We start from the raw sequence: 15,819 nt of genomic DNA on the forward strand, positions 1-15,819 counted from the left end.
TCAAACACAACTACTTTATTTTCTTGTTTACATTTCAGGGGGAAAAAAAAAAAAAAAGAAAAAAAAAAAGATTTTTGGGTGATGCATATTTTAAGTAAACAAAATCTCCACTAAAAAATAACTGATTAACATTGCTCAACTAGACCTACTTTTTTTTTAAGGTATGTTCCTAGTAAGGAATCTTTGATGCAGTCAGCAAGACTTCTCTTCTGCCTAGAAGACCTACTGATATATAGCCAAACAGAGAGCAGAGAAAAAAATCCACTCTTGTATGTCACTGGACTCTCAATCTATTTTATGAGCCTTAAACACTAAAACTCTTTGCACGGTAGAAATTTCAGAAGACCTAGGAACTCCATTTTTTCTCCTTATGTGGCTTTTCTACACCTGAAGTTTTACTTTTCATGAATATTTTTAACCAGCACAAACTTTTTTCGGCTCTTTCTTTACATCTATCCTTTGTCAAGGAAGAAAGAAGCAATCCTGTGAATCAGATCCCATGTGCATAATCACACAACTACGTGAACTAATCACATCCATAAAAAGCATTCAGTTCAAACATTGCTGGATAGGGAATGCTTAGCCTTAAAAATTATGCTGTTTGGACTAGCAACGTTGAATACATCTCATGAGCGATCCATCTGCACCGGTACTTTTTTTTTTTTTTCCAACTTAAATCAAGGGACCTGAGCAACCTGACAGTGTCTATAATAAGCCTGCTGATTACTTTACCTTTTGTAACATTTGCGCTTTTTTTGTTTGTTTGTTTCATATTCCTGTCATACTAAGATGCAGATGGTTAAAATGTTTTCAAAAATTATCAGATCTTGACTGGCAACTAGGGTATTTAGAACAGTAACCTCAAACAAGTTTGTAATGGGCTTCCAATTAGTTAGCCAGCATCCATCCATTACCCATTATGAGCAATATAAGGCTGAAGGGCTGGACTTAGCCCAGGAGGACTTGTTGCCATCACAGATTTGCCACCCTTGTTTTTAGCCACTGTGTCATGGCCAGGCCTGCTGGCTTAGCATGCAGGTGGAGGGGTGGTGGCAGACTGCAGGGCAGCAGGGGATGAAGGGTGGTGGGCACAAGGGCATTCTGGGGACAGGGGCAACAACCTGGGGACAGAGGGAACACGGAGTATGTAGGAAACACCAGGCGGTGAGGATGGAGTGGGGACACGGAGATGCTGGGGACATCAGGGGGTAAGGATATGGGAGACACAAGGGGTTTGTGGGGACACAAAGTGATGAGGATGCAGGGATCCAGGCAGTGAGAACATGGGGAGGTGTGGGACACCGGGCGGTGAGGACTCCGGGGACACCGGGACGGAATGTCGTCTTTTGAACCCCGGCGCATTCCGCCTGGCACCTAGTTGTCACCGGTGGCTGAAGACCTGCCTGGTGAGTGAGAAAGCCACCTGCCTCTATGCCATGCACAGATGGGGTCTATGTGGGGTCTGAGTTAACATGACTGAAACTTTTCTCTCTGTGGCATAGCCAGGTATTAACAGTTTGTGAGGCAATGGAGAGGGTGCCTTGTTGTCAGAGGAAACACACATCTCCTCCTCTATCACCTTCACCCCTAACAGAGTTTACTAGGGAACAGCCTTTCTTTTTCTTTACCTCACCCAAACTTACAGTCCAGCCTCAGCACTTTACGGACACTACAATGGGTTTCTTCAAAGCATCTTCTCTCCTACCTACCCCAAATCCCTTGTTTCTTTCCATCACCTAAAATCAAACTCTTTACAACTCAGCCACCCCTATTCAGGGAGTTCATTCAGCATTATGGATCTTCTTAGGTACCTCTACCAACTACTCTCCAGTCTCTCCTCATCCAGAGCTTTTTTCATCTTCATAAGTCACTTAGGTTTAAAAAAGTCAGCCCTGAAGATCTAGGTGGAGAAGGGCCTTCTCTTTTTCATTTCACATTTGCTTCTATTTTTCAGCTTATTTTCACTACCATTTAATTCTGACTATAACATTTTCCTTGAGGAAAAAGGCTTAATTATTGTTTAGCTGGATCTCCCTGGATCCTATTTCCAAATAAGTGCAGCATCAACAAGCCTCTAAATAGACACCAGGAAAGTTTACACGAGGGAGACACTGTGAATGAACCAGCGCCAGAGAAAGCCTTACTCAGAGCATGCACACTTAGGCACCAGAGAGCCCAGCTACAAAGGCCCAGGAAACTCTGTTTCATCACTTCTGCTCCTCATCCAGCTACGTTCTTCATGCTCCTGCCATCTCCCCTTCCTATCTCTTTTCTTATTTCTCTGTTCTCTCCTCAGATCTTTGATGTGTCTCCCCTCTTACTGAATCCCTAGGCATTTCTATTTTCTTTCTTTCCCCTTTTTGTTGCTTTAGCCCTGCTGCATTTTTTCCCCATGATTGTTTTGCTCTGCTGTGCACTTTCAAGGCAGCAGATTAGTAAGGGGGAATAGGATGCAATGAATCATACATCTACATTTCACCTCAACTGCATAGCTAAAGTAGGAAATGCAGATGCCATATACAAGTTGCACGTGGGGAAGCAAATGTGCAGAGGAAACATTAGGGCTGAAGCTACTGAAAAAAAAAAAAAAAAAAAAAAAAAAAAAAAAGCTTGGCTGGAGAGTAAATTTATTCACTTATCTGCAAAATGACATTTTGTGGCAATATGGCACATTTGTTCTGTTTTGAGATTTTTTTATATTATTTGCTTGATTAATTGTGCTGGTTTGTTTGGTGTTTCTTACTTGTCTCCCTCTGGTCTTGGGATTCTTTGGTGCATAAGAGGAGAAGTTGCCTGGTGTCTGTGAGGTTTACATCATTGTCTGTTCTGAAACGCCTGTTGAATCCTTGCAATGTCCCAGGTTGGCAACATGACTCCGACATCTCTTTTTCCATCAGCTCGGTCTTGTGGTCTGCAAATGTAAGAATTGTAGGGATTATTTGTTTGAGTTAGAAGTTGCAGAGACTTCATATTTTACTGCATTAAAAGCATTTGCAGAATTTCCTTGGAGAGCAATGTCAACAAGTTGCTCTGATTTAAGTGAGTTCAGCAATTTAGTCTCTTGACAAGTGAATAAGAACCTTACTCAAAACCCTTCTCTGAACCTGTTTTAGAGCTTTTTTCATTTACATCAGTGGAGTTCAGGTGCTGATAAGTATGAAGACACCTTCTCCAGTGGGCCAAGGTGGGAAGAAACTTCTGCTTACACTTGACAGTCTGAGATGCAAGTGGTAAATGCAAGGTTGCAGGGATAGAGATTTCCCTTTGAGACACCTTCCAGCAGGTTAAGTTTCTTCTGTTATAAAAATATTGGGCTGAAAGCATTCACAAGAGCTGAGCTGGAACTCCTATGCCAGGCTGTGCTGTAGAGCATTTAGGATTTATTTACCCTGAGTGCATCAAGAAGAGCCCTGGAATACCCCAGTTCACACTCATGTGCTCAGCAAGCTCGATTGCTTGGAGGCAGCCAGTGGTCCACCTCCCAAGCTCTTCGCCAATATAGCTGCTCCTCAGTAGCCCCTGAGGCAAGAAAAGCTGGGCTGAGCTGGCCCAGCACCAGTTTTAGATGGGACTGAAACAGGGTAACTGCAGGAACCGTAACAGTGAGGAGCTGATTACTAAATCTGCTCTGGCTCTGAGTAGGATTTCTGTCTCTGTGTCTCATTTCTGTACCACCATTTTACTGCAAAGCATACTTCTTTTCTCTGTTTTGTCTCTTCAAAAATGTATTTATCGTACGATGAATATGTAATAGGATAATACGGCCCTGATCTCAGATGGCACCATTTAATTTTATTTTAATGATAGTAATAAATGTACTAAGCACAAACAATGTGCTCAATGTAGAAGTAGATTTAATACATTTAACTGGATTTTGAAATTGCTTGTCTGTGAACAGACACCCCTCCTTGTTCAGATCAGAAGTGGCATCTCAGAGGGTACTTTGGACGATGACAGAGTACCTGTCATCCTCATACCAGGCTAAAGAAGAGAAGTAACATTAGGTATCCACTCCAGTCCTGCGAAAGGAATTTTTTTTAGATACTTGGATTTTATTTCATTATGTTTCTATTTCTTCATTTAATTTAATATTATGTTCCAAATCTATTTATCCAAATGCATCTGTTTTATACTTGAGGAAATACAATCTGAAAAGAAAATGTAACTTTTTTCCAGTAAAGTTTGAAGAATGGAAGGCAACTAATTTTAAAATATTGCCACTTAATGTCATCTTCGTTGCTGATAAAACACATGGTAAAGCGTTTTCAGTAATCACCTCAAGAAAGAAAACAGAGCTTTCCTGAGCTAATGAATTGAGATATTTATTTATTTATAGGATATTCATCATCATAATTCCTTTGTGTTTTGCAGATATTAGTAAGTCAATCCATGCACCACTGAAAAGTAAAGTCTTATTAGCTCTGTGAGGCCCAGGAACCACATGGTCTGCCTGTACTTACCACAGAGATGCATGTGAAGTATAATTAGAATGGGGAAAAATCGTTGTTATTATTACAGTATCCAAACAATAAAACCTCCCTATCTCATTCAATATTGCTAACCTTAAACGTTAAACATCCTCAGGCAGGCAACCAGCAACATCTAAACAGATTAGAATGATTTTATTATTTTTTTTAACAAATACATTCTTTGATTTCTTTTCTTTTGGTTCCTGAGCCTTTACATGATACTTGAGTTATATTTCCAAGCCTTTTTCTGCAGCCATGTGGGCTAGAGACATTATTTTAAAATAAAAATTGAGATTGTCATCTAATTGCATACCTTCTAGAAGGCGAGTTGTAAGCAGCATGCTAAATAAGATGAAGTCTGTTGTATTTCAGGGTGGGCACACCGCTCATTCTGTAGTTGCATTGTTTACAGGAATTATAATACTGTAATACATTACATTAAGAATCAATAAATGAAGTATTTTATTAGATACATTCCCTTTATAATGCCTATTTCTTAAATTTTTTTCTTTTTTTTTTTTTTTCCTCCTGTGCACATTGGTAGCATTACCAGGATATCTATACCAAGGCTTACAAAACTATTTAGGAAATATAGATGAAATATTGTGGCAATATTATTCAAATGCAACTAGAGACAAACCTTTTTGGGCAGAGATTTCTGTACGGATGTAAGGCTGAGTCCTTCAAAGTGCTTGCATTGGTTTCTCTTTGCTCTGACAAACTCACTGGAGCTTTTAGCAACTGACTGAAATGGCAAGTCAGGCCAACAATCAGGAGGATCCAAGTATCACTGCTGTTTTGAAAGAATACACAGAAAATTCAATATGAACTGTATTGCTGCATTCAGCATTTCCTTATTACATCGTAAGCCCTGGCCCTGTAACTGCTTGTTTGTATGTCTAATGTTATGTGGCTCTGTGAGCCTACTTGCTTCCATAAAATTAAGATGCTGCATGTGTGTGTTTGCAGGACCGTGACCATGAGGAATACTTGCTCAATGCAATAACTACCGGTTGAAAAACAAAATAAAAATCAACTCTAATTGTGCCCATTTAAATTCAAACATTGAAAAATAGTTTAAGTATGGTATTTCAGAATGTAAATTTTATAAAAAGTCTGAAGATTTTAGGATTCTGTTAGCTCTTTAGTCCCTCTGTAACGAGGCTATTACACAGCATCACTCCGATTGATGTTGAAAATAATGCAGCTGCAAGAGCAGCTGCAGCAAGATTTCACAGAAGCCAGGATGCAAAGCAGGCCCTGCTTAAAGTCCCTGGCTTTAGTTTTATTTTTTCTTCCTATTTATTTATTAGCTTAATTCCAGCATCCTCTAAAATGACACCTTACTGAGAATAACTGAGGGTTAAAGCTTTAATGGCTTTACTTAGCCTCACAAATGAAAAACCTGGAGTTTGCTGTCTTCTGCAATCCTGAGTCACTCCGACAGCAGCAAATGCTGCTTTTGCAAAATGAACAATTCGGGGTTGTTCAACATTAAGACACTAACAGTCAGGAAAACAGAGCATCAAAAAGAAGGAAAGATACATTGCAGTTAGGGATATGGGTATACAGGAGCATCTTTGTGCTTTTTGTATTTAAATGGATATTTATGCCTCTGGGCAGGAGGTGACAAACTGCTGGGCTGCCACCTCAAAACTCTTGGCTGCCATGTGGCTTGCAGGCAGGTACAGAGGATGGTGCAGGTCCAGCACCCATCCCTCTGTTTTCTTTTCACAACATATCGAGGGTATGAACAGCAATTAATTGCAGCAGCAAAGTGCTGGTCCCTGGGCAAACCCAGATTTTAGTGATCTCAAAGGAATTTGTCACCATCCTCACCCTATTTCCTAACCCTCCACCTGGGAAGGACAACTGACACCTTGGTTCTTCTTGGTTCTGTGAAATTAGGGAAAAAAGAATGTTATATGATTTTGAAACAAAGTTTCACACATAATGTAAAAGCAAGATGAATAAGTCGCATCATTTGGTCTTCCATAGCCACCTTGTAAGACCTTCAGAAGGACCATTCCCAGAACCATTTACAGTAACAGACAATACAAAGAAGCCAAGCTTCATTCACCTTCCAAATCTGAGTGCACAGAAACCCATTAATTCAACAGATTGGGTTTCTGGCCAAAAGTAGCCTGTAGTCAGGACACACAGCAATTGTAAACCTATGCTTTGCTTTAAATCTAAATGTTGGAGCAAACAGAATGCCTTGGAAGATCCCTGCTAATGGCAAAGATCACACTGTGGTGTTCACATCCCAGGTGTAGCCCTGCCAAACACTACAAACTTTTCCTGGCAAAATCAGCTGAATAAAAGGAACAGATACAGTCGTCTTTCAACTGACGTACCATGGTCAGCCACCTTACTACAAGTTAGAATTCAGGTTGCAATATCGTGCATCCATTGAAGCCTTGCGGAATTTTCTCAGGAAGGTCATAAAATAAAACAGTAGAGTAGCGAAACTTAAAGGTTACAAAAGCATGGGCTGCAGAATCAGCATTACTCTGTGATAGTGCTGGCTTCAGTCCAGGTGTGGTTTATAGGAAATAAAGGCGAGAACCAACCACATATTTTATAAAATGAACAAAAACAGGTCAGAATCAATTGTTGGATCAGGATTTTTTTGCTGTTTCCCAGTGGCCAACAGCTGCCACTGGATTTCCCTTGGCTGTCACAGCTCTTATAAAGCCGTGTTGCTGCACATAAGCATGTCAGAGGTTTGCTCACGCATCTCCAATGGGAAATTTGCACCTATAGTACTTATGCTGTGTACATTTCTGCTCATTGAGGGAAGGAAAATAATTTTCCTACCATTCTTGAGGCACTTCAAGGTTAAAATTCATATTGACAAAAATAATGCCGCAGAGGTAATAAACATTCACAGAGATTAAAAAGTTGAACAAAAGGCATTCTTTTTTCCCATTGGAAAATGAAGACACCAAACTAAAAGAAGAATTTAAAACCAGAAGCCATACTAAGAACCTAAAAGGTGTCAAAGCAAAAGAACTGCCTTGAATGTTAATCTGAGCTATTTCAGCCAGTCCTTTTCCACAACCTTTTCTTTCCTGCTAACTTTTATGTTACAGCTCTATTGGCCATACAAAGTTGGTGAATTGAAGCTCTGCCTGTCAGGAGCTCTCATCTCTGCGTGCTTTAGCTCTCAGTTGTTACTGGGTTTGCTTCAGCTGCCACTGTTAAACCATTACATGTCAAATTACAAAGCAATTAGGGGTGGCATGCATGGCTGTAATGCGAGGGTTAAAAAAGTTCCAGAAACCCTAACTCTAAATTTTCTAGGTTTGTAATGATGACTTTGGAAAGTATTAAAATACATTTTTAATGAATATAATCCTCAAATTACTGGCATGTGCTTCTCCTGGTGTCATGTAAGTTTTTTTAATCTTTCTGTCTTTCTCTTCTTCCTTCCTCCCAGGCTTCTTTTGCCTAGGAATACTTAAAATTCATTATTCCACACTGTGAGAAATGGAATAAGCATAACTTGACTATTTGCTAAAGCAGCTAGTGAAATCAGGAGGTGGATAGATAAACTCTGAGCACTTTATCATAAATTCTGACCCTTTAATTTTGCCTAGGTCTGCGTGTGTATCTCAGAAGAAACCCCTTGGAGGTATACCATCAGCATAAGGCAACTGCAGCACTGCTCTGCAGAGGATGGGTCACTGATAGCTGCCACCGTTGGGCCCTTAATCCAGAGCCAGGGAGGAACTGGTGCTGAGCTATGGCTAACTCTTTTAATATCTCTGCTTAATATCTCTGCCTCCCAGTGGGACCCATAGTATTTAATTACATATCTAATGGGAAATTCAGCCTCACCCTGTGAGCTCCTGTGCTCCCTCGGCTTCTCGTACATCGGAGAAGCACTGCACCTCACAGGACTGGTCCTGCCATGAAAATTAATTAGTTTATGCCTGAACAGGGCTTTCAACATACAGATCATTCTGTATGACAGAGTAGCATTGTATAACAGATGGAGATATTCAATTGAATTTTGGAGCCATAAGAAAATTGTTGTCTGTTATTTTTAATCAAGCTGACTCCAAGGCAGATTAGTCCCCGACGATGTCGCTTTGGCTATTTCAACAGTTCTTATTGCCACCAAAAAAAGTTTTTCGCTCTTTCTTATCCTGTGCACCCTGGAGTTTTCACTGCTATACAACCCCATCAATAAAGCCAGCATTAGGTCTCAGGTTAGCCCTTACCTTCAGTGAACAGTAATTGTTAAGACAGCATGTTGCAGGTAAATAGAAAGCCTTGTTGGTCTGGAAAGAAACCTCTCCACTTCACTTGGGGCTTTTTCTTTGATTGGTTGCTTGGTTGGATGTTTTTGGGTTGTTTGGTTTTTTTTTATAAACTACCTGTTTAACCATCACTCACTCACTGCAGGGATATCTGAGTCTAGAAAGAGCTCTGAAAGTTTCAGAGAATTAAGCACCAGTAGTTCTGCATCTCTTTTCATGACATCAGAAAAATCTCAGGTTATAGATGTGCATATGATTTCTTATGCATGAATGCTTCAGTGCCCTCCCACCAGTTATCAGACTCTTTATTAGCCTCCATAACCCAAGCAGAAGAATTCCAATACTGCCTTTAAGGGTCACTTGAGTAGAAGCTTCAAGACAAATTGTATTGCTGGGGTCACAAAAGGTAGCTAACTTGGCAAAAGACAACTTAGTTTTGTTAGCTGAGATATAAAGTTATAGTGTTTGCCTGGTCTTCTCTGCAGGGATGAATTTCTGCTCTTGGGCACCAGTTTGTGCTCCAAAGAACCACCAGCTTCCATGTTTTCAGACTCGCTAAAATCTTTGGGACAGATCAGTGTTAATTTATGCCAGCAGAAGATCTGGACTAGGTCTTTAAAATTTCCCCAATTCTCATTTAAGCTGCAGTCTCCCTGATCCCCTGCTGCAAAGCATCCTCATTACAAAAAGAGCAGGAAGGACTTGCCAGTACTTGCTGTCTGCTGCACAGTTCCATCACCCTGGGCTGTACTCTACTCTTTTTACTCTTTTTCTTCCATTTATTGCTCTTACATTGGAAATCAGATACAACAGTCATAAAGAACAATAGCACCAAAGAAATAAAAGCCACAACAATAAAAGATGAGAAAAAGAAATTCCAGTTAACGACATCTACCTAGGGAGATTCTCCCTGCAGGGAATGGGAGCAATGCAGGAGGACATTCAGAAGGAAGACAGCCCCTCAGTCCACAAAAATTCACTTTGCATCTTAATGGGATGGCCTGTTTCATCTGATTGTTTCTCAGACCCCGATTCAATGACTTCCTTATCATTTTTGTTCTTTCTCCCTTTTCTTCTTCCCATTCTCATTCCTTCCTCTTCTCCTTATTGCTCCTTTTGGTTGACTGTTGATTTGGGTAGCTTTTTGTGTTACTATTAGGAAAATAAATACTAGCTTTTTGTTTAAGTGGCAAATAAAATGAATGACTTACAAAACTCTAGCACTTGGTGCCAAGTCTCAGTATACCCCAGCTTTATTCTAATTACACAGGTAGCATACCCAAAGGCAAGGATCACTACCAAAGCTATCTTTGTCAAAATGGGATGGTCCTACTTAGGAACTTGGATGCTGCAGCTAATGTTTTCCCAAATAAAACATTACAGGAGGTAGCAGTGGGGTTTTGTTGGTGGTGAACAGAAAATAGCAAAAGTGGTAGTTCTCACCTAAAACAGTTATTTTCAGTTAACACAAGTTAAGGAGCAGAACTGCAGGGACTGTGAGGGGACATCTGTCCTAGGTGGTGATCAGTGACTAGAGTTTGGTCTGATCATGGTAACATGGTATAGCTAGAGCAAGGAAAGGATCTGTATCTCCTGCCACATCGCGCTTGCTAAGCATTTGATCTAAGTGCTGTGCAAGGTGTCAGGCCCCTTCCTCGCTGTGGATCTGACAGTTGATATGTTTTGTGCACCACACAATACGTAATGGAAGTGGTTATAGGTCTGCTAATGTCTCCTTTAGGTTTGGGCTTTCCTTGGGTCTGGTCCCATAGGAATGTGATTATTTTGTGAAGTGAAAAGAGCGCTCTCTGCACTGTGAGCTCTCATTGAATTCCTGCCTCGTCCTGGAAGCAGGGCTGCCCAGAGCAGCTCTGAGATGCAGACCTCTTAATAGCATGTTGGCAGATCTAATCAAGCCCACAGCACAGTCTGCAGCAACCCTCCTAAACCAAACTTTGCCCCTCTGCACTCGTTCTTTAGAAGTACTCAGCTCCCACCATTTCAAAGCAATCTTTTCAGAAAATCAATAGTTCTTCATCTCCTTCAGAATGAGAGCAAGTAGGACACTTGGACATTTGCTTTGTAATCTCTTCAAAAATTGCTTTCTTGTCTTCCCAACAGAATTAGGAAATATTGCAGTACAAAAAAAAAAAAAAAAAAAAAAAAAAAAAAAAAAAAAAAAATCGAGCTTTTTCAGCACAATGTCTCAGTTCTAGGACCAATCTTTGCATTCCTTTTCATTTAAGGATTACCCTAAGCTCGCTAGTCTGTTTATACCTTAGGCTCACACATACACCCTTGTTCCTCACACAGAGGAATTGTTTGTTCTCACAACTCCACTTTTCAGGAGCCTGCTGCAGAAACCTTTACCATTTTAAAATTTCCGTTTTCTCTCCGTCTTCACTCTCGGCATCCCTTTAGCTATGAAAATGAACCACTCTGCTCCTGCAGTGCTGAGCTGCCGAATCCAATCGAGGAAGGCTGGCCAGGCTTCACATCCCTGTCAGACACAGTGTTGACCTTTTTTTCCTAATTGACAATGCGGGGCTTTGTGCTAATAGGATGACATCATTACGCCAAGCTGAAATGCTCTCCCTGCTGTCTCTTTTGTTTCTCAGTATTTTTCTCCCACACTTTTAGAGGAAGTATTTCACTAGGAGGGAGTGTAAGGAAGACAGTTACACAGTGCCTAAAAAACATGCAGAAAACATCCTCAATTTGTCTCTCTTCATTTTCCCTTAGTCACACTACTTACCCACCACATATCCCGAGTCCCCACCATGCACTGTATCTTCCTTTTCCTTCCTCCAGGTTGTCAGTTGATCACTGATGTTTCTCGTCTGTATTCGCTTTGCCTCACTGCCCTGAGATATGCTGCTGGGGAGATTTGGGTTCCTTCTTGATTTTAAATTATAATTGTAGTTGTTAGCTTGCTGTCCTTTGACAGCTCTCATTTTATTCGTACAATATGTTAACAAAATCCTTGAGCATCCCTATAGCAGTAAATAGTTAATTGAGGTCTCTAACTTTGTGTGGAACTGTTGGCAGTTAACTTCTGCTGTGGTACTCAAAATTACAACATTTTAAAATAATGTTTTAAAGAACACATGGAGGGGAAAAAGTCCCAAAGCAACAGAAAATATTAAGATCTTTTTTTAACTCTCATGAGATTGGCTAACCCATTTCAGCGAGTCCTACAACCTATTAAAATACTGCCTTAAAACTTTAAAAAATGTGCCTTGGTGCTGGTTATAGATTGACAGCAATGAGGCAAACCATACAGTACTGGCTAAGCCAAGGAACCAGATAAATACACATGCTATGATGGAGAAGACAGCAAGGGCAGGAATTTCCCAGCCTTGCCTATCCAGTCCCATCTCTCCTGTGGCTGACGTGTTAGGTGCCACTAACTCGTGGTATGTGCTTCTAGCCTGCTTCAGTGCCTCGTGAAATGGATTTGCTCAGATTCCAGGTACCTCTGTGGATCTGTTTACCCCAAGCTGTTCTAGTCTGCACGGGAATGCCCCAGGAGCACTGATTCGGAGAGCTGCAGCAAGAGCAGGGTAGGGCAGTGTTGGCCAGCCAGGAGAAGCAGCCTCTGAAACCACTCGTGCTGGCTCTCCAGGAGCATGGCTGTATAGATCCTTGTTTAAAGAAAGGCAAGCAGGAAAGAGACTACAGACAAGACATACAGTGAAGAAGGGAAAGGATTCATGAGGGAGAGGAAGGAGATTCCATTGCTACTCAAGATTATCCAGAGCTGGCAGGAATAGGGATTTACTGTTGATGAAAACGTCATTAACATACATCGTCAAAACTTCTCTTGATTATTTTAATCTAGTTTTCCCATATCTTTGTGCAAATTATCCTTAAAGAGATATTAAGTATTTTAACCAGAATTTGTCCCTTACATTCTGTTTCTGTCATTTCTACCTTCAACGTTAGTTAACTTGCATAAGCTATTCCTGGCAATAGAAGGAAATGGACTTTATATGGTAAGCCTAAGCCTTTGCATAAGAGCGCCTAGTGAGCTGGCTGTCTGATAGCTGTGAGCAGTAATTATTAACACAGTTTAATATTTCTCTTCTGTCTATAGGCTAATGAGATTAGTGCTCTGTTGTACTCAGTACCACGTAAACAATTAATAAGTGAGTTTCAGCCTCAAAGACCAATTAGAGTAATATGGTTAAATCCCTGCAAACTACTCTGAATAAAACACTGTTTCCCTTGCCAAATTTCAGCCCAGAGTCCAATTTATTATTATTATTTTTATAAACAGGTTAAATATAGTGAGTGAAAATAGTGTTTAGAGTGGAAGTGCTGACAAAACCTTTACTGCGGCAATGTGGACAATGCAGCTGTAATAATGGCAAGTGTGCCCTTATCACAGCAAGAAAAATGTAAGGAGTTCTGATTTTGCACTGAATGAGCCATTACTTATGTCTATCACAAAGAAATAAGAGTACTGAACAAAAAAAGATACATTAAGGCTTTTTTTTTTTTTCTCCAAAAGAAAACTAAAAATAAAAAAGATCAGATGTGACTCAGGCTTTCAAACAATAAAAATAGCAAGATGAAAGAACTAGGTTGCTTCATTGCCTAAAGAAATGGCTAGAATCTTAAAAAGTCTGAAACCTGATTGTGAGAGACTCACTTTATGGGCTGCTAAGAAGGTGCTGACCTTCGTCATCAATAGATTGTCTGAGCCTTTGTGGTATTCAGCAGTAAAGGAAGTGCTTAAAAAGTCATCCTGCTGAAAGATGGACTGAAAAAATCTCCGGTTCAGATCTCAGCATAGCTGTTGTCAGTGCACATGCTCATTCAGAAAGTCTGTCTGTAAATCTAATACAGATAAATCTTGCTTCATTTCTAAGTGATAAAACTGGAGCATCCTCACCTTAGAGATGGATCAGGATATCTGGAATTCAATTTAAGTGAAATTATTATAGAGGAGGGCAACTAACGACCTATCTGTTGTGGGGCTTTGGATGTGTTTTGTTATAGTACTATATTTTTCTGTCTGTACTAAAGGACATTGAAGAAGTGGGATAACACTTGTAGAAGTACCAGTGGTATAATTTTCTTATGCTTGTTCCATAGTTTTGGATGCATTTTTGCCTCTTCCAACATTTGCACTGAAATGAACCGTAGCAGATGACTGCCCTGTGATTTCAAGTGGTCTTCTGGGAGAAAAAGACTATTACGGATAAAAGAGTTCAGTTCCTATAACTTTCTGGAAAAGTCTCATCACTGTCTTAGTAGTCCACTAATACGGCAGTTGTCATTACAAGTATCTTTTGTAACACGAACTAGCCCAGGTGGGGAACCAGGCTAGGACAACTACACTACAGCTGGTACTCAAATGAGCTCACTGATAGACACACAGGATGTCTTTGCACAAAGTGCGTGCTGCAGACAGTCGTGCCCTGGCTGAAAAATATTGTGACGGTATCCTCTAGAAACTGTACATCATCGAACGGTCACAGCAGAGAGCACAAAATGCTGATGATCACTAATGACTTCTGGGACAGCCGGTGAGGTACAGGCAGCCCATCCTGGCCAAGGCAGCCTGTACCTGGCTGCAACTGAAGTAAAAACAAAACGAATGACAGCAGAGATTTCTGCCAGTTCTGATATAGGCTAGGAGGAGATTATTTCTGTCTCCAGATCTGATGCCTAATCTGTCAAATGCCTTTGTAAGGCATTTAAGGGGCACGTTCAACAACAGAGTATGATGGGTCCACTTTGGCTGCTGTCAAACGGCCAGCGTAAGGAACATAGTTCAGAGTAAAATACATGATCATCAAGTTCCCTTGCTGCATCCTAGCTTCTGTACCATCCCCTTAAACTTCCAAACCATGTAAGTGTATGGTCCAGTATGCCAACACTGGGAAATGTGCGAGCTGGACCACCACTTGCTCCTCAGAGATCCCTCTGTGCTAAAATCCCTCCTGGAGCTTTCTGCTTCCTCTGTACCCTCTGCCTTAAAAAGCAACCATGATTCTCAGAAACAGTGCCTTATGTTGTCAACTGAAGGATTTCACCAAAATCAGGAAACAGACCTTTTTCTGAAGACCAGCCTCACAGAACTCATATCCAAAAGAGCTATTCATGACAATGCAATTGTCCAGCTTCAAGGCAGCCTATTCCCTCTGAGAGAACAAATTCCTTTCTCCTACCACTGCACTTAAATCAATGCTGAATGTAACCCAGGGGTTCAGCCTTGCTATATGCAGATTCAGGAAGACCGTTATATGCAGTCTTCAGTGTTTAGAAAGGTTTTACTTCACAGCTATAAGGGCAAAAGCTTTTTTTTTTTTTTTGTTGAAATCAAAGTTTAAATTCTGAAGGAAAAAGGGATCATCAAAGAACTGGCAAAGAATTTAACAACTAGGTGCCAGCTGAAGTGCCAGCGTGATTTATCAGCAGGTTCTTCTCTAATCTGATCTGAGATAATAGGAGAAGGTGTTGAAAGCAGAATAAAACTAGATACAGAACAAAAAGCATAAGGAATAGGGTTCACAAGATCATGCATGTGAGGAAGTTTACGTTATCTAGTAGGCAGGCCGCTCTCCCCAAGAAGGTTTCCTCAGCCATATGGGGAAAACAACAGACAAAACCAGAAGATTTTCAAAGATAAATGATCTTACATTTTTCCTTTTACATATATTTTTTCATGTAAGCCTCTCCATTTGAAGCTATATGGTTTCCTCACTGCCAGACCCAACAAAATACGTAGCTGTAGAAGCTGGCAGGGCCATGGACAGAGGTCTCCTGGCAAAAATTAAGCCTCAAGTATGCAGAAAGCTGGACTTGCTTGTGACTGAAGAGGGAGATCATTCCTGACAGCTCACAAGTTTAAGTAGTTTCCTTCTGACTACAGCACTAAACTGTCTATCTGCATAGTGATTCATTAGAAGCATTTTACAGTAAACGCTTCCAAAATAAAAAACAGACGTTTTAACAAAAGTCTCAGGAAAATACTTAACTGACAAAGATAATGATTTTCTAAAAGCTTTTCTCTAGAAGTGTTTTCTTTTTATTGAGGCAATGATTAAAGTGAGCCTGCCTGAGTTACAGCG

The 15,819-nt window shown here is 40.5% G+C and overlaps 1 protein-coding gene across 1 annotated transcript in view; it reads left to right on the top strand.

Moving 5' to 3' along the window:
* Positions 1–1,283: 1,283 nt before the first annotated feature.
* The window catches only part of SPATA16 (spermatogenesis associated 16), a 91,861-nt gene continuing 77,325 nt past the window's right edge, over positions 1,284–15,819 (top strand). Inside the window, exon 1 of the mRNA XM_032193292.1 lies at positions 1,284–1,406. Within this exon, the coding sequence (XP_032049183.1) occupies positions 1,284–1,406 (123 nt within the window). The remainder of the gene's footprint in view (positions 1,407–15,819) is intronic.

Source organism: Aythya fuligula, chromosome 9 (assembly GCF_009819795.1).
Source record: "Aythya fuligula isolate bAytFul2 chromosome 9, bAytFul2.pri, whole genome shotgun sequence".
Classification (NCBI taxonomy): domain Eukaryota; kingdom Metazoa; phylum Chordata; class Aves; order Anseriformes; family Anatidae; genus Aythya; species Aythya fuligula.